The following is a 21348-nucleotide window of genomic DNA, read 5'->3' as shown; positions in this document are numbered from 1 at the left end:
ACAAGGCCCTGGTGAGACCACACCTGTAGTATTGTGTGCAGTTTTGGTCTCCAAATTTGAGGAAGGACATTCTTGCTATTGAGGGAGTGCAGCATAGGTTCACGAGGTTGATTCCCTGGATGGCGGGACTGTCATATGTTGAAAGATTGGAGCGACTAGGCTTGTATACGCTGGAATTTAGAAGGATGAGAGGGGATCTGATTGAAACATATAGGATTATTAAGGGATTGGACACGCTAGAGGCAAGAAACATGTTCCTGATGTTGGGGGAGTCCAGAACCAGAGGCCACAGTTTAAGAATAAGGGGTAATCTATTTAGAATGGAGTGCAGGAAAAACTTTTTCACCCAGGGAGTTGTGGATCTGTGGAATGCTCTGCCCCAGAAGGCAGTGGAGGCCAATTCTCTGGATGCTTTCAAGAAAGAGTTAGATGGAGCTCTTAAAGTTAGTAGAGTCAAGGGATATGGGGAGAAGGCAGGAATGGGGTACTGATTATGAATGATCAGCCGTGATCACATTGAATGGCGGTGCTGGCTAGAAGGGCCAAATGGCCTACTCCTGCACCTATTGTCTATTGAAACACAAAATTAGAGAGTGTAGTTAATGTAAAGAGAGACTGCAAGATAGAAAAGTTAACAAATCAGGTTTAATTGAGATCAAAACAGTTTGGCAGGGCAATAAAAGACAAGCAATTCTAATGGAGTGAAACCATCATTAAATCACAAATGAAAATTCAGTGTAATTATCTGAAATTGCCAAAGAAATTAGGAAGGAATGCTGGAAATCTGTGTGAAATGGTTGGAATGTGATGATTTGAAATTGTTGAATTTGTACTGAGTTGAGGTGATTGTAATGTGCTTGGTTAAAGGATGAGATAGTGTTTCCATCTAAGGACCATAAGAAATAGCAGAATTAGGCCATTTGGCCCATCGAGTTTGCTCTGCCATTCTGTCATAGCTGATCTTTTTTCTTCCCCTCATCAGCCCCACTCCCCAGCCTACATCCCATAACCTTTGATGCCATGTCCAATCTATCAAGCTTTGCCTTAAATACACCCAACAACCTGGCCTCCACAGCTGCCTGTGGCAACTAATTCCCCAAATTCACCACCCTCTGGCTAATGCAATTTCTCTGCACCTCTGCTTTAAATGGACACCGCTCTATCCTGAGGCTGTGCCCTCTTATCCCAGACTCCCCCACCTTAGGAAACATCCTTTTCTCTGCACTGTCTAGGCCTTTCAACATTTGAAAGGTTTCAATGAGACCTCCCTCCATCCTTAAATTCTAGCAAGTACACAGCCAAAGTCATCAAATGTTCCTCATATAATAACCCTTTCATTCCTGGAATCATCTTTGTGAACCTCCTCTGAACCCTTTCCAATGCCAAAACATTTTAGCTGAGGAGTCCAAAACTGTTCACAATACTCAAGGTGAGGCCTCAGCATCACATCCCTGCTTCTGTATTACAGACCTCACAACTGACTCAATCTGCAAGTTAACCTTTAGGGTGTTCTGCGCAAGGATTCCTTTTGCATCTCAGATCTTTGGATTTTCTCCCCATTTAGAAAATAGTCTGCACATTTATTTCTACTACCAAAGTGCATGACCATGCATTTTCCAACATTGTATTTTATTTGCCACTATCTTGCCCATTCTCCTAATCTGTCCAAGTCCTTTTGCAGCCTACCTGTTTCCTCAACACTACCTGCCCCTCCACCAATCTTAGTATCATCTGCAAACTTGGCAACAAGCCATCTAAATCATTGATATACAGCATAAAAAGAAGCAGTCCCAACACCAATCCCTGCGGAACACCACTGTTCACTGACAGCCAATCAGAAAAGGATCATTTTATTCCCACTTGCTGCCTCCTACCAACCAGCCAAAGCTCTGAACATGCCAGTAACTTCCCTGAAATACCATGGGCTCAACTTAGTTAGCAACCTCCTGCGTGGCACCTTGTCAAAGGCCTTCTGCATCCCTTTTATTTACCCTACTTACCTCCTCAATGTATTCCAAGATTCATCAGGCAAGATTTTTCCTTAAGGAAACCATGCTGACTTTGTCCTATCTTGTCCTGTGTCACCAAGTACTCCATAATCTTATCCTTAACAATTGCTCCATTGTCTTCTCACCCACTGAGGTCAGGCTAACTAGTCTATAATTTCCTTTCTGCTGCCTTCCTCCTTTCTTAAAGAATGAAGTGACATTTGCAATTTTCTAGTCCCCTGGCACCAACTAATGAAGGAAGAATAACATTATTTCAAATGTATGTGGTTGATTCTAGCTTTCTTTGGTTGGTTCTAGTCTTCTTTCATGCTCCTACCAGGGAGGGATACATAAAAGGTTGGAATGTATATTACAAAAAAAATCATTTTGAATCCAGCCAGGTTTGAATTAAATGTTAGAATATTCTTTATCTCCTTAAAATCTGGATCAAGATAAAGTAACTAGTAAAATTCTCTGCTGATGTAACTGCTTCATAGAGTACTTGAGATCTTTGTTTATGGCTGTTGGCAGGTGTATTCTGTTCTGGCTGAATGCTTTGTTAATCTGCATATGACATCACTCTATTTGTGCTTCAGTAATTGACACATTATGCCACGTAGAGTAAGAAGTGTTTGGGAACTACAATTACTTCAGTTGAATTTGCTTCATTAATTTGACACCCAAAGGAAATTTTATTTCGGTAGTATGTGAAAACACAATTCTTAGATGTCGAGTTCAATCCATCCATTTCACTTTTCCCCTTTGATTTGATGAGGTGATAAAGCAGGTGGTTTCTACATATCTATTCACTAAATAACAATGGACGTACACTTTGGGTCTGGTGGAGATTGTGGGCACATTACACTCAGCCATTGATTGTGCACTGGGTTAACCATATACAATGCCTTATAAAAGTATTGACCCCCCCCCAACCTTTGTTCACATGAGTATTACAACCAGAGATTTTGGTCAATTAACAGAATTTTAAATTGCGAATCACATGCTTCTTCTCTCACAATAAACCCAAAAAAAAACCCCGAGAAAATTGTAAAGCATGAATAACTAAAAAATCAATGTCAGCTGTTCAGAAGTATTTATTCCCCCTTTGTTCAGTACTTAATTGAACTACCTCTCCAGCTATTACAGCCAGTAGTTTTATTTTGGATAGAAATACTTTAGCTTTGCACAACGTAATGGAGAAAGATTTGCCCATTCCTCCTTACAAAATTTTTCAAACTGTGCCTGGTTAGTTGGGGACTAGCAGAGGACAGCAATCTTGAGGTCTTGCCAGAGCTGTTTGATCAAGTTAAGGTCAGGACTCTAACTGGGCAACTCAAGGACATCAATTTTTTTTCCATTTGAAGCCACTCCAAGGTTGCTCTGGCAGTGTGGTTTGGGTCGCTGTCCTGCTGAAAGATGAACTTCCTCTCCAGTTTAAGCTTTCTGACAGAGGCTAGCAGGTTTTTATCCAAGATATATTTAGTAGCATTCATCTTCCCATCTATCCTGATCAGATTTCCAGTCCCTGATGCTGAAAAGCAGCCCCATAGCATAATGCTACCTCCATCATACATTACAGTAGGGATAGCATTACCTGGCTGATGCACAGTATTAGATTTATGCCACATGTACTGCTTAGTGTTGAGGCCAAAAATTTCCACTATAGTCTTATTGGACTACAAGACATTCTTCCACTTCTTTAGAGTATCTTATAAGTGACATTTTGCAAAGTCTTTACAGGCAAGTATACACTTTATTTTTTAGTCAGGGCTTCTTCTTTACCACTCTTTCATAAATACCCTTTTTGTGCAAGGTTTTAGAGATTGTGGAGTCATGAACTTCATCTCCAGTTGGAGCTCCTTACTTTAGCAGCTCACTCAGAGTGAGTGTTAGCATCACAGTTGCTTCTCTTACAAGTGCCATTCTTTTCCAGTGACTGAGTTTAGAGTGGCTGTGGTTTCACATTTTTCCGCTTTTTCATGATGGACTGCATTGAACTCCGAAATATGTTCAGTGCCTTTGAGATGGTCTTGTACCCTTCCCCAGATTTATGCTTCTTTATTATCATTTCCCCAACTTGTCTTGAATGCTCTTTTGTTTTCATTTTGGTCTGTTGAAAATCCATCATACAGTTGGACCTTACAGAGAGAGGGTGTATTTATTCTTATGAATTCATTGAAAACAGATGATCCTCCAATATTTGACATCAACAAATTGGATGAGTTGGTAAGGTATTGCACCTGAGGAAAGTTAGTGTAGTAATTACACTAAAGGGCATGAATACTTCTTCAACTCACAATTCTGGTTTTTAATTTTTTTAGTAAATTGTTGACAAGTTTTGAAATTTTTCTTTTGATTTGACATGATGCAAAATGTTTTGTAGATTAGCTCAAAAATTCTACTTCAGTATATTTTAAATTTAGAAAATGAGACAGTAAAATGTGAAAATAGTTGTGGGGTATGAATACTTTTTCAAGGTACTGTATGGGAAGAAAGCCACTCAGGCCACAGCAGAGCACTTTTCACAGCAGGTGTAGTTGATTGAATTAATTGTTTTCTGGATCTATTCCAACCATTTATCTTTCTGAAATCCATGTTTTGTTATCTTAACTCTGTTATTTTGTTTAAAGTATGCTTCCTTGCCACCACCTCCATTGCTTTCTCCCAAATCTTTGTTCATTCTGTTGCTTTTCCTCCTCCTACACCTCCAGAGAATTGCTAGAATCTGTGCTCCAGCTGTAGCCCTGCTTCAGTCACTACAAGATGGAAGGAGGGGAGTAATTTACCTGGCAACAGTTGAAATCTGATTCCTTAGTGACTTCTAATCAACACAATCTCTTATACACCAATGAAGGAAGGAAGCAGTTGCAGTTTACCTCCATTTTGGATTGTTATTTTGTCTTCAGTCGCATGTTAGATTATGCAGTTTCTTAAACTCATGCAACAAATAAACTAAATACAGGGTCCACACCAGGTCATGAACGCCTGACATGGATATCCCGTACATACAAAAAAGCATTTGGAGAAAGGGTGGGATGGATGGGAACAGATTTGTCGACTGCTCTAGGGCTCCAGACATCTGCTGGATGGGAAAATGTCCTTGTACCTTTATCCACTGAGCCACAACAATCAGTGAGCTGAGCAGAACTGGGGACAGAAAACAGATTCTCTGAGTCGGTGAGGACCGCTGCACTTCCTGCCCCTGATCTGTTTCCCATCACAGCTGTTTCTGTGATCCTCCCCCACAGTGTTATGAACTGTTGAGGTTACAAATCGTTCTTAGGGTTGGAACTTGGTCCTAGGGCTGCCTGTACATTACCGCATCTGCTGATAATGGGAGAGGATGCTATAAGCATAAGAAACAGTATTCTGCTCTTATCCTTACTTTATCATTTACAGGCAGTCCCCGAGTTACGAACATCAGACTTAAGGACAACTTGTACTTACGAACCAAGGAAGCAGAACACCATCCGCCATTTTAATTCGTTGCCATTGACACTGTGTTGAGTGTTTAACTTTGTATTTGGCTTAAATTTTTCTTAATAAGGTTCACCCTGACCCCGCCGCCACCCTTTCCGGTCGGCTGGTGGCGCAGTGAGATCAGCGCCGGGCTAGAGAACGGAAGTTCGCAAGTTCAATCCAGTGACAAACCGCTCCTGTGCCAGGTTGATGTTGATCCAGTGACTCCCATACCATCCATGCTGGGTTGATTTCAAGCTCGCAACTCGACCTCATAAAAAAACACAGCCACCTCCAGTTTAAGTTCCCACACGGAATATTGTGGAGGATCAAATACCCAAACCCAGCACAGCCCCCACTGGTCTCATTTAGCCTGTCTCAGTGCAGTGGTCCTTAGGACCCAGCGGACCTCAGGAGCCGGCGGAGCTCAGGACCCGCCACCGGCAGTGTTTCTGTTCCATTGACAGGAAGCGATTGCGATTGTAAATAAAGTGGAAATAATAAAGCATTTGGAAAGAGGTGAAATGCCATCGGTCATTGGAAAAGTGTTAGGCTACAGTTGGTCAATGATCGGAACAATTTTAAAGGATAAAGTGAGAATAATGGAGTATTTGAAACGCCCTGCCCTGATGAAAGCTACAATTATTACTAAGCAACGCAGTGGTTTAATTATTGGAATACATACGTTTCTTAAGTGTTTTATATGCATAGAAAGGTAAACTATACACTATATACTAAGACAAACATTTGACTGACGCTAAATAATACTGGATGTACTTGTTCCAACGCGTACAAATCCCACTTAAAGATGGACTCGGGAACAGAACTTGTATGTAACCCGGGGACTGCCTGTACTGAGATCGCAGTCGATTTATTGCCTCAACAAACCTCAGTGGTCAGGTGCTTATGTTCTAGACACCTCAGCTAGAATCCTTGACCACATCTCATCTCATCTCATTTCCTCTTCATATGGGCAGGGCAATAAGTTCTCCCGGGCCTCACTCACCTCACCAGTCTTTGCTTTGCAACTTATGTCAGCTTCAACAAGGTCCCACCAACAGACATAAATACCTTACCCTCCCTTTTCAGCATTTTGAATAGATTTTTGTGACTTCTAAACCCATCTTTCTTTCCCCACCAATCACTTCCTGTACTTTCACTTCTCTTCCCACCATCCTGAGACGCAGTTTTCATGTGAATCAGTGATGCTAGTGTACCACGTTCCAATCTAGTGTACTGTATTCCATGTTCACAATGTGGCTTCCCCTATATTCGAGAAACCAAACAGAGAAAAGGGATATCTTTGTGGAGCATCTTCATTAAGTTATCAAAAGTGACTGAGCTTTTGGTTCCTTGCAATATTAATTCCATTTACATCTGACCAATCTGTCTTTGAACTCCTGTACAATTCCTAATGCAAGCTGTATCTCATTTTTAACTGAGCATGTTCCAGCTTAAAAGGTCCAACTTAAGGTAATTCACTCTTTCTATATCAAACTCAGCCATTTCTGCTAGTCATTGTTTTTGCTCAGTTTTTCTATTCGTGTAGTCTAGTGGGTTGGGCATGTTCCACAGCTTTGCTATCAACAATGCATAATAAGACAAGCATATTGTGCTTCTAACTGCCACTTTAACTCAGTTGACCTTGCCTTATTAGAGATATTCATATTATTCTACCAATCCCTCTCCCTTCTATTTCTGTGAAAGGAATCCAGTCCTGTAACCTGAAATGTTTTTCCACAGATGCTGCCTGACTTGCTAAATGTTTCCAGATTTTGTTTTTATTTCAGATTCCAATATCCAGATTTTTTTTATCTTCAGAGGAAATATAATCCTTGTATGTATGTGTCAATCCTCATAAGAATGCTATGTTTCAATGAGATCATGTCTTATTCTTCTAAACTCCAGAGAATATAGGTGTAGTCTGCTTAATCTGTCCTCATGGAACATTCCATCTATCCCAGGAATTAATCCAGTAAACTTTTGCAGCACTTGGTCTGTCTGCCTCCCTGCATTATTCTCTAACTCCCACTGAAAGCCAGGTGTGTAATGCCATTAAAAGTGGATGCATTAAATTTGAGTCCTTTTCACATTGACATGGCTTGTGAGTAGCATTCGTGCTCAGCATCATTCCCTGAAGGACCTCAGGAGTCACAGTCTTCCAACCTACAAATCATTATTTCTCTATATTTTTGATTCTCTTCCTCCCTCCCCCCCCCCCCCCAAATGAACGTTTTGTTTACAAACCTCAAACTTCTTGTGTGGTTGATTGTCTTAGTCTAAATACACCCTCTCAGCTTACAGCTTTAAAATAAATGCTAATTTGCATGAGTTTTGATTATATGTGTCTGGTGCTGTCTCTCAATCATTTGCCAAAGAACTGTACTTACCAGTAACCATACTACTTTCCTATCTGCTTCTATTTTGTTGGATGCCATTTGTATCAATTATATTTTGTTGGTGTACAGTTTCAATGCTGAGCAACACCTTGTTTTATTTCCCTGCATACTTGCTGAAGCTTTCTTTCTTGTTGTAGCTCTAAACTTGTGTGTATTATAACATTCTCTGTTGGCCCCTAGAATTAGTCCACTGACCAGGAGAGTTAAAAAGGAACTCTTAAAGTGTGAATGGGAGATTTGCAATTATACAAACATGGGGTATATTAAGCGTAATAAGAAGCAGTTCTTATATAAATATGCTGGAATTACTCAGCTGGTCAGGCAGGATTTGTGAAAAGTTAATATCAAATCAGGCATTTGACAAGGTACCCCTTGCAAGGCTTATTGAGAAAGTAAGGAGGCATGGGATCCAAGGGGACATTGCTTTGTGGATCCAGAACTGGCTTGCCCACACAAGGCAAAGAGTGGTTGTAGATGGGTCATATTCTGAATGGAGGTTGGTGACCAGTGTTGTGCCTCAGTAGGGTTCTGGGACCCCTACTCTTTGTGATTTTTATAAATGAACTGGATAAGGAAGTGGAGGGATGGGTTAGTAAATTTGCTGATGACACATAGGTTGGGGGTGTTGTGGAGTGTGGAGGGCTGTCAGAGGTTACAGCGGGACATTGATAGGATGCAAAACTGGGCTGAGAAGTGGCAGATGGAGTTCAACCCAGGTAAGTGTGAAGTGGTTCATTATGGTAGGTCAAATGTGATGGCAGAATATAGCATTTCTGAATATAGCATATGATGGCAAGACTCTTGCCAGTGTGGAGGATCCGAGGGATCTTGGGGTCCGAGTCCATAGGACGTTCAGAGCAGCTGCACGGGTTGACTGTGGTTAAGAAGGCATATGGTGCATTGGCCTTCATCTATCATGGGATTGAGTTTAAGAGCCGAGAGGTAATGTTGCAGCTATATAGGACCCTGGTCAGACCCCACTTGGAGTACTGTGCTCAGTTCTGGTTGCCTCACTACAGGAACTCAGCCTTTTCTCCTTGGAGCGACAGAGGATGAGAGGTGACCTGATAGAGGTGTATAAGATGATGAGAGGCATTGATCGTGTGGATAGTCAGATGCTTTTTCCCAGGGCTGAAATGGCTAGCACAAGAGGGCATAGTTTTAAGGTGCTTGGAAGTAGGTAGAGGAGATGTCAGGGGTAAGTTTTTTTTTACACGGAGAGTGATAAGTGTGTGGAATGGGCTGCTGGCAGCGGCAGTAGAAGCGGTAACGATAGACTCCTGGATGGATACATGGAGCTTAGAAAAATAGAGGGCTATGGGTAAGTCTAGGTAGTTCTAGGGTAAGGACATGTTTGGCACAGCTTTGTGGGTCGAAGGGCCTATATTGTGCTGTAGGTTTTCTATGTTTCTAGAAACCCAGTCATTGACCTAATTTCATGACAAATTCTACATACTCATTTGCTTCGATATTGCCCCGGTGAGGATCACAGCAGCTTTTTTAAAACTTTGGCTTCAAAGCATACTTGAAGGGATTAGTCAACTGGCCAGATGCTTGATCTAAGATTCAGTGGTCACTTAAATACATACACTTACTCATTAATGCAAATACCTAATCAGCCAATCATGTGGCAGCTATTCAATGCATAAAAGCATGCAGAAATGGTCGAGAAGTTCAGTTGTTCAGGCCAAACATCAGAATGCGGAAGACATATGGATTAACTGACATTGACTGTGGAATGGTTGCCAGATGGAGTGGTTTAAGTGTGTCAGAAACTGCTGAACTCCTGAGATTTTCATTCACAACAGTCTATAGTGAATGGTACCAAAAAAAATCCAGTGAGTGGCAGTTCTGTGTGTAGAAAGAATTCTTAATGAGAAAGATTAGAGGAGCGTGGCTGTATGGTTCAAGCTGAGAAGGTAATGCAAATAACCATGTGGTGTGTAGAAGAGCATCTCTGAATGCAGAACATGTTAAACCTAGAAGTAGCTGGGCTACAGCAGTTCAGGACTACACTGGGTTCCATTCCTGTTTTTATACTGGCCACTGAGTATAAATTTTAAGGACTTTAAAAGGGAGGACCAATGTCCATGGTTGTTTTGGATTACAATCTCTCACCAGTAAGATAAACACAGTTGCGGAGGACCAACTGGTGAGCAACCAAATAAGTTTTCTCTCAACCTTTTTCATTCTCCTTCATTGTACTTTGACATTTGGAAAATACTATTGATTTTCTTCCTTCGAGTGTTTAGTCAAGTCAAGTCACTTTTATTGTCATTTTGCCCATAACTGCTGGTACAGTACAAAGTAAAAATGAGACAACGTTTTTCAGGACCATGGTGTTACATGACACAGTACAAAAACTAGACTGAACTACGTAAAAAAACAACACAGAGAAGAAAAACACACAACAACTACACTAGACTACAGACCTACCCAGGACTGCATAAAGTGCACAAAACAGTGCAGGTATTACAATAAACAGGACAATAGGGCAAGGTGATTTGACATATTCATTATTTATTTCACTCCCATTAAAACTGTCTTTTCATTGTATTGTACACAATTAGAGCACTTAACATGTGACGTGGTTATCCCTGCACTGGGCCCCATACATGCTCTTAACACCTGTCTCCAGAGTAGAATATTGCATTGTGTCTCCTCATACAATAAATTCCAATGTCATAATTTGTTGGCATGAAGGAAGTCACAATGACAACATGCAGACTCCATGTACTACTGGACATCAGGATTGAATCCAGTCATGGGAGCTGTGAGGCAGCAACTCTTATTAGCTGGGCCACTGGTCTATGCATATAAAGAAATTATTCCCAGATCAAATGTTTGGAAAAGTTTTCCAATGTTCATATGGTTCTGGAGATGTAAATGAGAGCCAACTTGAAAGTTACTGTAATTTATTGATGATAATTGACTTTTCTCAGGTGATAACATAAGAGAATTTCTGCTGAGTCTGCGTTACTTCCGGATCTTCATTGCCCTGTGGAATATCTTCATGATGTTCTGTATGATTGTGTAAGTCCAGAAACTGGTTTTCATCCTCAGCAATTCTGTTTTGAAGGAAATTGCTAATAATTATCAAGTCACTGATGTTTAAAGTTGCTCAGTAAGACCTTGTTTCATCTTATCTAGATTACCAAATAAAATTGAGTAATCAGTTAAGCTTTGCAACCTATCAAAATTTTAGTTCCAACCTGTCAAAATTTTAGTTTTAAAAATCTATTCAAGTCCAACAGGATATGTGCCAGATCACTGGGTGTCTGGTAAGTTACCAATCCTGATTTACTAATCTCTGATGGGAAAGCTTTGTACAGACTTGCACCTCTGGCACTGTGCCTTCAGCTAGCCTAACCCTGATATTTTGATCTCCCTCTAAAACAGTTATGGTACACTTAATATCCTGTCTGCCAGTTGTTCAGTTACTTGTTCTAACATCATCTTGCATAATTCATGTTGTATTTTGATTGACAGAACACAAATAAGTTGATGCTGTAGTTTACAGATATACAATGCCATAAACCATGTGCTCCCAGTCTATGTTCCCAACTCTAATGACCAGCAGGAAACAAGACAACCTTGGCCTGGCATCTTATTAGCAGCAGCTCAGTGTATATAGAAGACATCTCATTGTGACCAGTAAAAGATTAAATGCCATAAGTTTAACTTTTTTCAGTCCAGGTAGAACACAGATACATGAGGAGTGTGAGTCAAATACTTCCAAATTGTCTATCCTGTGTAGTTTTCCCCAGGATAAGGGAGTCCAAAGCAAGGGGGCATAAATTTAGAATGAGAGGGATAAGATTTAAAAGGAACCTGACAAGAGACCTTTTTCACACAGGTGTTTATATGGAATGAGCTACCAGAGGAAGTGGTCGAGGCAGGTATAATAGTATCGAGAACAGCCAGAGTAAAGCTTCACTTGGAGCTTAAAATTGTTAATGAGACCAGCATTTAGATACCTCTAATTTCTTTGGGCTACAGTACTGAACTAATTTCAGAGGTTTAATACAGCTGAGTGGCTTGCTAACATATTTCAGCTGTTAAAATCAAACCAGATGGTGTGGAGAGCAGTCACATAGAGGTGAGATTGGGTAATGGTGACAACTTTCCTTCAGGTTTCCTGAACTCCTGAGTCATGAAGAGGGTGGGTGGCAGTGACAACTTTGAGATGGTCTTCATTCAACATCATTCTAGATTCTGAGTTGATTGTAACCACAGTGATTGGAGAACTAGAATCAATTCTGATGGTTTTGGCACATGGCCAAGCGGTTAAGGTGTTGGTCTGGTGATCTGAAGGTCACTAGTTCAAGCCTCAGCGTGTTGTGTCCTTGAGCAAGGCACTTAACCACACATTGCTCTGTGACGACACTGGTGCCAAGCTGTACCGACCTTTGCCCTTCCCTTGGACAACATCGGTGGCGTGGAGAGGGGATGCTTGCAGCATGGGCAACTGCTGGTCTCCCATACAACCTGCCCAGGCCTGCGCCCTGGAAACCTTCCAAGGCGCAAATCCACGGTCTCTCGAGACTAGCGGATGCCTATTTACCAGTGAACTTCAGAGTTGAGAGCCAACATTCACACAATGCTAAGGAGTTTCAGTGCAATGCTAAGGAGATTGTGGTTTAAGTCAGTCATTGAACTGAAGATTTATCTTCCTTCTTGAGTGGACATAAAAGATTGTCTGGCTCTGCTCAGAATAGAGAATGGGAATTCAGTATCTCATAATAACTACAGTCCTAGTAATCTCGGAACAAAGCCAACATTAGACAGATTTTCAGTCATTAATCATGGTTGTTTGTGGCATCTTGTTTTACGCTGGATAATTGCTATATTTACCAATACTGAGAACATAAATGTGACTTGTGAATTTCAGTTTTCATGAGAATATAAATGAAAGATATACACCAGGTTTGCCTTATCACCAGGGCACTTTATAGCTCTTTAAGTAGCCGTGTAAAAACAAGCAGCTTTAAAAGGAATTAATTTTGTCAATAACATAGTTGATCAAGTTATTCTTTTGTTTCCTTTCAGGCTCTTTGGATCTTGAAAGTTATTAATGCCTTGGAAAGAAGCAAACCTGGGACCTTCTGTATTTGGATACTTTGTCATTTCTTTGCTTCATAAATTACAATTTTTTCTCTAGATCAACCCTGAGGTTCGAGCATGTTTTAGAGTTACACATGCCCAAGGTCCAGTTCTACAACAGAAATCAGTTTGACATTATCAATCAAAAGGAATATCTATCCAGAGTTTTCCCACCTTCTTTAGACAGGTAATTTGTTCAGGAAATTCCCAAACACTTTAACACTGCAGAGTTGAAAATGCAGATTACTGCATCATATTCACATTGTGTTCTTTTGGGATCATGCCAGAGACAAACTGATGCAGGTCTAAAATGTCAGCCCTGACACATTGGAAATTTGCCAGAAGAAAAAATATTTTGAATATTAAAATTTTACTTAATGGATAAAAGAATGCCCTTGCTTTTTTTTTGGAAATGAATTTAAAAAACGGTATGGTTAGGATTGAACATTTTATGCAGTTAACTAGTACTAGCAATTGAAGTTGATATCCAACTGGACTTCACATGAGCTGTATACAAGAATAAATCAGCCAGTGTGGAAAGTACTGTACCTACCAGTATCAATGACTTTATATGGTTCAGAAATAACAGCTGACCCACAGGCTTTGTAAATGCTGGAGATGAGATTTTTCTCTTTTTACACAATGTTAAATCCATGCTCATCTGTAATTTGCACATAAAATAAATCTTTTCTCAGTTCCATATTTAGTGCAATTGTTTTGTTTATGCAATGAGAACAAAAATGGAAAAACAAATGATTGATGAAAGTGAATCATAATAAAAATATTGAATTCATGCAAAATATGTCAGCTTGATTTTGAAATTAATTCTATTTTGTTAATCTACTTCACACATTCTAATCATGATTGACTGTCCTTTGTACATTTTCTCCAGGGTATTATATAACCTAAGTGGGACAGTACTGCATGCAGGATTTCCAATTACAGCTGCTAGTTTGCAGTCAGAACTTGTCCTGTTTTTTTCCTTTGTAACTTGTTTTTAAACAAGAGCCAAATGAGCACATTTGTGAGATGTAGATTCATTGTAATCAAAATGGTCACCACTTACTGCATGATTTGTCTCGTTATTGATTATGTTGAAAATTTGTATCCCATTTAGCACAGATGCAGATTGGCATTTGTGAAGTTGTATGCATTATTGAATTATGGCTGAAAGAAGATTTTAGCTAGGAGGTTAATGGCCAAATATACACTTTGTATCAGAAGGGCAGGCAAGAAGGCAAAGGGGGAAGTGTTGCTCTGAATGAAATCAAATAATTAAAAAGAGGTGATTATAAAGTCAGAAGGCATTGAATCATTGTGAACAGAGCTAAGGAAGTGCAGGGGTAAAAAGACACCCAAACAGTAATAAGGATGTGGTCTACACATTACAACAGAATCAGAATCAGACTTTAATCGCCAAGTACCTGTGCACATACAAGGAATTTACTTCCGGCAGATGTTGTCTCTCTGCTCATAACAATAATAATGATAAATATAAATGAAAATATAGATTATACATACAGGTAGTGCAATCCAAGTAATAGTTAGCCGACAGTTAACCGGCAGTTAACTGTTCAGCAAAGTGACAGCAGTAGGGAAAAAACTTCTCTAGTGCCTATTAGTCTTAGTCTGGAGGGATCTGAAGCGCCTACCAGACGGAAGCAGTTCAAACAGTCCATGCGCAGGATGGAAGGAGTCCTTTATGATGTTCCCCGCCCTCTTCTTCAACCTGGAAGAGTACAGGTCCACAATAGAGGGCAGGGAGGCTCCAACGATGCGCTCGGCAGTCCTCACTGTGCGCTGTAGTCTGGTTCTATCCTGCTTGGTGGCGGCTCCAAACCACACAGTGATGGAGGTGCACAGGACAGACTCAATGACTGCAGTGTAGAACTGCAGCAGCAATTCCTGAGGCAGACCATATTTCCTCAAGAGCCGCAGGAAGTACATCCGCTGCTGGGCCTTCTTCAGGATGGAGCTGATGTTCTGCTCCCACTTCAGATCCTGAGAGATGGTGGTTCCCAGGAACCTGAAGTTCTCCGCGGTGGACACAGGGCTGCTGAGAACTGTGAGGGGGGACATAACGGGGGGATGTCTCCTGAAATCCACTATCATCTCCTTTGTCTTGAGCGTGTTCAGCTCCAGATTGTTCTGACTGCACCAGAGCGCCAGTTGGTCCACCTGCTGTCGATATGCAAACTCATCACTGTTCTGGATGAGTCCGATGACGGTGGTGTCGTCTGCAAACTTCAAAAGCTGATACAGGTGATAGAAAATACAGTGTTACAGTAGACACGGGATTTCAATATGCAGGTAGATTGGGAAAATCAGGTTGGTGCTGGATTCTGGGGGGGGGGGGAGGGAGGGCAGTGGATTTCTAGAATGCCTGAGTTGGCTTTTTAGAGCAGCTCGTGGTTGAGCCCACCAAGGGATCAGTTACTCTGGATTGGGTGTTGTGCAATAAACTAGAATTGATTAGAGAGCATAATATTTACCCTAAAATTTGAGAAGCTGAAGTCAGGTGTACCAGTATTACAGTGGAATAAAATGGAATTATAGAGGTATGAGAGAGGTGTTGGCCAGAATGGATTGGAAAAGAACACTGGCAGGGATGATGACAGAGCAGTAATGGCTGGAATTTCTGGGAGCAATTTGGAAGGCACAAGATACATACAGTCCAAGGAAAAAAGCATTCTTGAGGCAGGATGAAACAACTGTGGCTGACAAGTCAAAGCCAAGGAAATGGTATATAATAGAGCAAAAATTAGTTGGAAATGAGAGGAATGATAAGATTTTAAAAATCAGGAGGGCAACTAAAAAAGTAATTATGAAGGTAAAGATGGAATACAAAGGTAAGCTAGTCAGTAATATTAAAAGAGGATATCAAAAGTTTATACAGATACAAAACATTCAGGATTGAATGGCTTGTCATAGTGTTTAATGGCTCTGGGCCTATATTCACTGCAATTCAGAAGAATGAAGGGTGACCTAATTGAAATCAATCGAATGGCAAAAGGCCTTGATGTAGAGAGCATGTTTCCTATGGTTGGAGAGCCTAAGACCATAAAATACAGCCTCATAATAGAGGGGCATCCTTTTAGAACAGAGACAAGGAGGAATTTCTTCAGCAAGGGAGTGGTGAATCTGGAATTATTTGCCACAGGCAGCTGGGGAGGCCAAGTCTTTATGTATATTTAAAGCAGAAGTTGATAGATTCTTGATTGGTCAGGGCATAAAGGGATACAGGAAGAAGACAGGAAATTGGAGCAGAGAAGAAAATTGGATCAGCCACGATGAAATGACAGAGCAGATTCAAATGGGCCAAATGGCCTAATTCTGCTCCTATATCTTATGATCAACATTACCATGTGCTGAAACAACAGCACTATAGTGGTGCCCAGTGATAATATTTGACTGTAGTGTTCTCGCTCGGGTGTAACGGAACGCCGAGCTAAACACCGAGTTAAACCTTTGTCAATAACGACAGGATCACAGTAAGATTAACTGTTTACTGTTCACTCTTCCACATTGACGTATGGTGAAAACTGTTGATAAAACAATACAAGATTTGTACAGCATTTGTTTCCTTCTTGATATTACATTTACATCATAAATACTTGCAAGGTAAAACTACAACAACTACATTGCATTAAAGTGCAGCATACAGTCAGAATCTACCTATGCCAGGGGTCGGCAACCCTTACCACTGAAAGAGCCATATGGAACCGCTTCCCACAGAAAAGAAAACACTGGGAGCCACAAAACCCGTTTGACATTTAAAATGAAATAACACTGCATACAACGTTTTTTTTGCCTTTATGCTATGCATAAACAAACTATAATGTGTTGCATTTATGAAATCGATGAACTCCTGCAGAGCAAATGAAATTACATTTCTGCATGCAACAAAAACATTTTGAACTCCGAAAAAAAGATGTTGGGTTGAAGGTTACTACATCGTAGCCTACCTTGGATCGAAAAATTAAAAGAAATCGCGCACTGGCGGGTGTCAGGCATTGGCAGTGGTGACGTATATTAATAGCGATAAAAACATGTTGTAGCAGTGTGCTACACGTAGCACTAAAATAACAACACGGAGTGGTTAAACTGCAGTCAAAGATAACTTTATTCGAACTACACAGCCTTGCTTTTAAGCCTCTCTCAACCTGCCCCCTGTGGGCGCAGATGCTCCAAAAGACACGTACTCACAAACCTGCGTAGGCTATCACCCTTAGCCGGAACGCTGGCAAATTGTGAGCCGGTTCAGATGTGCCAGGAAATGGGTCGCCACGTTTTATTTAGATTGTACAAGATCACCATAATCTTCAAATTTAGAATTACATTTCAAAAACTAACAAACTAACATAAAATACATTTTAATTAAATACTCATTTATTTTCCAAAGCCACAGGGAGCCGCAGCACAGAGTTGAAAGAGGCGCATGCGGCTCTGGAGCCGCGGGTTGCCAACCCCCGACCTATGCCATTGACTGCTTTAAATACACTCCAACGCAAACTATCCGCAACTCTTTAACTAACGAAAACATAAACATTATCGACCGTCGTTACTTTTAACAGGATCGGCGTTAACATTTTAATTCAACATATCGATTATCTCATAACTCACAGCGTTGCTTTCACAATGTTTCTGGTGCGTAGAGAGAAAACTTTGCTGGCGCTTGCTCGCACATGTCTCGACCCCCACCTTCCCGTTTCTCCAAACTGGTATTTTCCCACAGGACGCGGTGAAACCGGATGTGACGTCATTGCATGCCACGATATCTCACAGACAACTTTAAACAATCCTAACTTTAACTAGAATGCTAACAAACGAATTACTAAGCGAAAATATTATAAACTAAATAACTGCCATAAAGGCAGCACATTGACCATTGAGTATTGGATGTCTATGCAGCATCTAGAGGAGAAACATCCTCCTGTATTTCCTCTTAAGTAACTGCTATTGAGAGTAATTGTTCTCATGCTCTTTTGTTGTGGAGATAACAAGTATATGAATGTAGAGACAATTAAGTACTTTGAGTATGGGTGTGGAATTGTTACTGTCCATAGTGAGCATAGATTGTTAACATCACAAACTATTGTAATGTAGTGACAATAACCCTTCTATGTAGCCTGATTCATTGATTTCTTATAAATTTTTAAATAATATGTTGATGATTGAGCTTTTGGCTCTGATACTTCTTTTTATCACACCATCAATGTGTCAAAATCTGGTGTTTGTTCTGTTACGGATTCAGCAACAATAAATATATAAGTGAGGCAGGGGTTTTTATAACAAATAAAACATTTATTAAACACTGAAAAACAAACCCCCAAAAGTAAACTAATCACTAATGTAACCGGAAATCAGCTGCTGTGCAGCAGCTTAAACAGTTCTTAAAGCGATGTTACAAAAACAGTTCTTCAAAGTAGTACTGCAAAAGTTCAAAATGCTTACAGTCCATTAAAGGAGAGACTTTTTAGACAATTTAAATTCTCTTTCACGTCGTGTCACTGCGGTTCCCAGTTGAACTATAATTTTCCCACGGAGAATTTATGAAGATGGAAAATGAAACGGCTTAAAGGCACTGACCTTTCCTTGGCAAAACTGTACCCAAACCCTTCCTGCTATTCACAGGGGTTATCAGAGGGACAGCTAATGAATTCCTTCCAAATGAGGATCAAACAAGGTCCAACCGTGTGTCGCCGTCGAAATCGAGTTTCCTCAATCTTTTAACTCCCGAACTCCGATCTTCACTCTCCACTGATTTTTAACTGGCAGTATTATAAAGAAACTGCCGGCAATGACCTTTTAAACTTTAGGCATTAAATAAAACTCCATCTTTCAACCAAACTGCATCATAATACTGGACCACGCAGTGGCATGGAATCAAAATGGCAAATCCAGCCACGAACTGCCCCTCCTCACAGGGAGGGGTCCTCCTTTTATACCCTGTAAAAAAAAACCTGTCACATGACCTCTACTGGCGGGAAAATGATGTCACTCCACCATCACAAGACCACTACCTTAAGTCCAGTATAGCTTCCACCACCACTGTCACGGGTACGTAACACCTCCCTCCAAAAAAAAATTTTTTGGTCTGTCAAGAACAATATTTTAATAAGTAACAAGAAAAAAAACAAATGTATAAATTTTATAACATACACAGTATACATAGTATCATATAACATCTTACAACTTACAATACAGTAGGAGTGTTACAATTGTAAAAAAAATCACTCCATAAAACAAATTACATTGTACATTCAACATCGAGATAGACAATCAGCAACCACATTATCTTTACCTTTAATATGAGTTATCACAATATTGTACTCTTGTAACATCAAACTCCAATTTAATAACCTTTGGTTTTTGTTTTTCATCTCACTCAGAAACACTAATGGATTATGATCAGTGTAAACAATAAGTGGTTTTTGAGTTGTACCAACATATACGTCAAATATTCTAAAGCTAAAATGAGATAATAATTCCTTCTCTATTGTCAAATAGTTTCTTTGATGCTTATTAAATCTCTTAGAAAAGTAAGCTACTGGATGATCAACCTCATCACCCTCATTCCTTTGTATTAATACCGCTCCTGCAGCTTCATCACTAGCATCTACAGCTAATGAAAAAGGTTTTTCAAAGTCAGGTGCCTTGAGCACAGGTTGTTGACATATCATAGTTTTCAATTTTTCAAATGCTTCTTGACAAGGCACTGTCCACACAAACTTCACATTCTTCTGCAAAAGGTTAGTAAATGGAAGGGCAACATTAGCAAAATTCTTACAAAATTTCCGATAATATCCTACCATTCCCAAGAATCTTCTGAGAGTTTTTTTCCCCGTTGGAGTGGGAATCTCTAAAATTGCCCGAACTTTTGCCTGAACAGGAGCTACCTTACCTTGACCCACAACATAACCAAGGTAAGTCACAGTGGCATGTCCGAATTCACTCTTAGCTAAATTAATAGTTAAGTTAGCTTTTGAAAGCCTTTCAAACAATTTCTCCACCGCAATAATGTGTGCTTCCCAAGTATCATTTCCTGTCACCAGATCATCAATATAAGCATCAGTATCTTTCAATCCATAAATCACAGAGTTAATCATCCTCTTCATCCCAAATGGAAGAACATTATATTCATATAGCCCAGATGGAGTTACAAATGCAGAAATCTCTCTACCTCTGTCCGTTAGTGGAACACACCAATACCCTTTCAATAAATCAATCTTTGTAAGGAACTTTGCTTTTCCAACTTTATCTACACAATCATCTGCTCTAGGAATTGGATATGCATCTGTTTTCGTTACAGCATTCACCTTCCTATAGTCCGTACAAAACCTAATACTACCATCTGGTTTTGGCACCATAACACAGGGTGAACTCCAATTCGAGTTAGAATGTCTAATAATATTATCCTCTAACATATATTCAATTTCTTTCTCAGCAAGTTCACATTTTTCTAAGTTCATCCTACATGGGTGTTGTTTAATAGGTTTGGCATCTCCAACATCTACATCATGTGAAGCTATAGTAGTCCTTCTCGGAACATCTGGAAACAAATCCTTATATTTAAAAATTAATTTCTTCATCTGCTGTTTCTGCTCTGGCTGTAAATGTGCTAGTTTCTCATCAATATTTTCCAGAATGGTTGAGTTTGGTAACCTGACAGAAACAATGTTGGATTTAGAATGAAATTCAGATGAATCATCTATCATGTTCCTAGTTAAATCAAATTCATTATCATTAACCACAACCGTCACAGTATCAGATTTTTTCTCATAATATGGTTTTATCATATTTATATGGCAAAGTTGTGTTGGCCTTCTACGATCTGGAGTTCTTATCACGTAATCCACATAATTGATTTTAGACATAATTTCATAAGGACCATGAAATATAGCTTGTAAAGGATTCGTTTGCACTGGGAAAAGAACCAGCACCTTATCTCCAGGCTTAAACATCCTCATCCTAGCTTCTTTATCATACCAAGTTTTCACTTTCTCCTGAGCCAATTTCAAATTTTCCTTGGCTAAGCTATAAGCTTTATGTAACCTGTCCTTAAATTTCAAAACATAGTCCAACAAATTAGTGTGTACTTCCTTACTAATCCACTGTTCTTTTAATAAAACTAAAGGTCCTCTAACTCTATGCCCAAACACAAGTTCAAAAGGACTAAAACCTAAAGATTCTTGTACCGATTCCCTTACTGCAAATAAAAGTAAATTTATACCCTCATCCTAATCACTTACATTTTCCACACAATATGTCCTAATCATATTCTTGAGGGTAGAATGAAACCTCTCCAAGGCACCTTGCGATTCTGGATGGTATGCAGACGAAGTGATTTGCTTAGCTCCCAATTTATAAACTATCTGTTGAAACAATCCAAACATAAA

At 39.9% G+C, this 21348-nt stretch overlaps 2 protein-coding genes across 9 annotated transcripts in view; one reads left to right on the top strand and one right to left on the bottom strand.

Moving 5' to 3' along the window:
- The window catches only part of smim7 (small integral membrane protein 7), a 41628-nt gene extending 27979 nt beyond the window's left edge, over positions 1 to 13649 (top strand). The window contains exons 4-5 of the mRNA XM_059991729.1: positions 10789 to 10879; positions 12896 to 13649. Coding sequence (XP_059847712.1) covers positions 10789 to 10879; positions 12896 to 12911 — 107 coding nt within the window. The 3' untranslated portion in view covers positions 12912 to 13649. The remainder of the gene's footprint in view (positions 1 to 10788; positions 10880 to 12895) is intronic.
- The window catches only part of tmem38a (transmembrane protein 38A), a 135082-nt gene that overhangs the window by 76458 nt on the left and 37276 nt on the right, over positions 1 to 21348 (bottom strand). For 5 of the 8 annotated variants that reach the window (XM_059991716.1, XM_059991719.1, XM_059991717.1 and 2 more), the window contains one exon: positions 13794 to 21324. The exons of the other annotated variants lie outside the window; for them this stretch is intronic. In XM_059991716.1, the coding sequence (XP_059847699.1) occupies positions 19213 to 20919 (1707 nt within the window). In that variant the 5' untranslated portion in view covers positions 20920 to 21324 and the 3' untranslated portion in view covers positions 13794 to 19212. Of the gene's footprint in view, positions 1 to 13793; positions 21325 to 21348 lie in introns of those variants that run through there. 8 annotated transcript variants of the gene reach the window in all.

This window comes from Hypanus sabinus, chromosome 16 (assembly GCF_030144855.1).
Source record: "Hypanus sabinus isolate sHypSab1 chromosome 16, sHypSab1.hap1, whole genome shotgun sequence".
In the NCBI taxonomy this organism is placed as follows: Eukaryota; Metazoa; Chordata; class Chondrichthyes; order Myliobatiformes; family Dasyatidae; genus Hypanus; species Hypanus sabinus.
The sequence above is the reverse complement of the archived record's forward strand: the minus strand, read 5'-3'. Positions and strand labels throughout refer to the sequence as shown.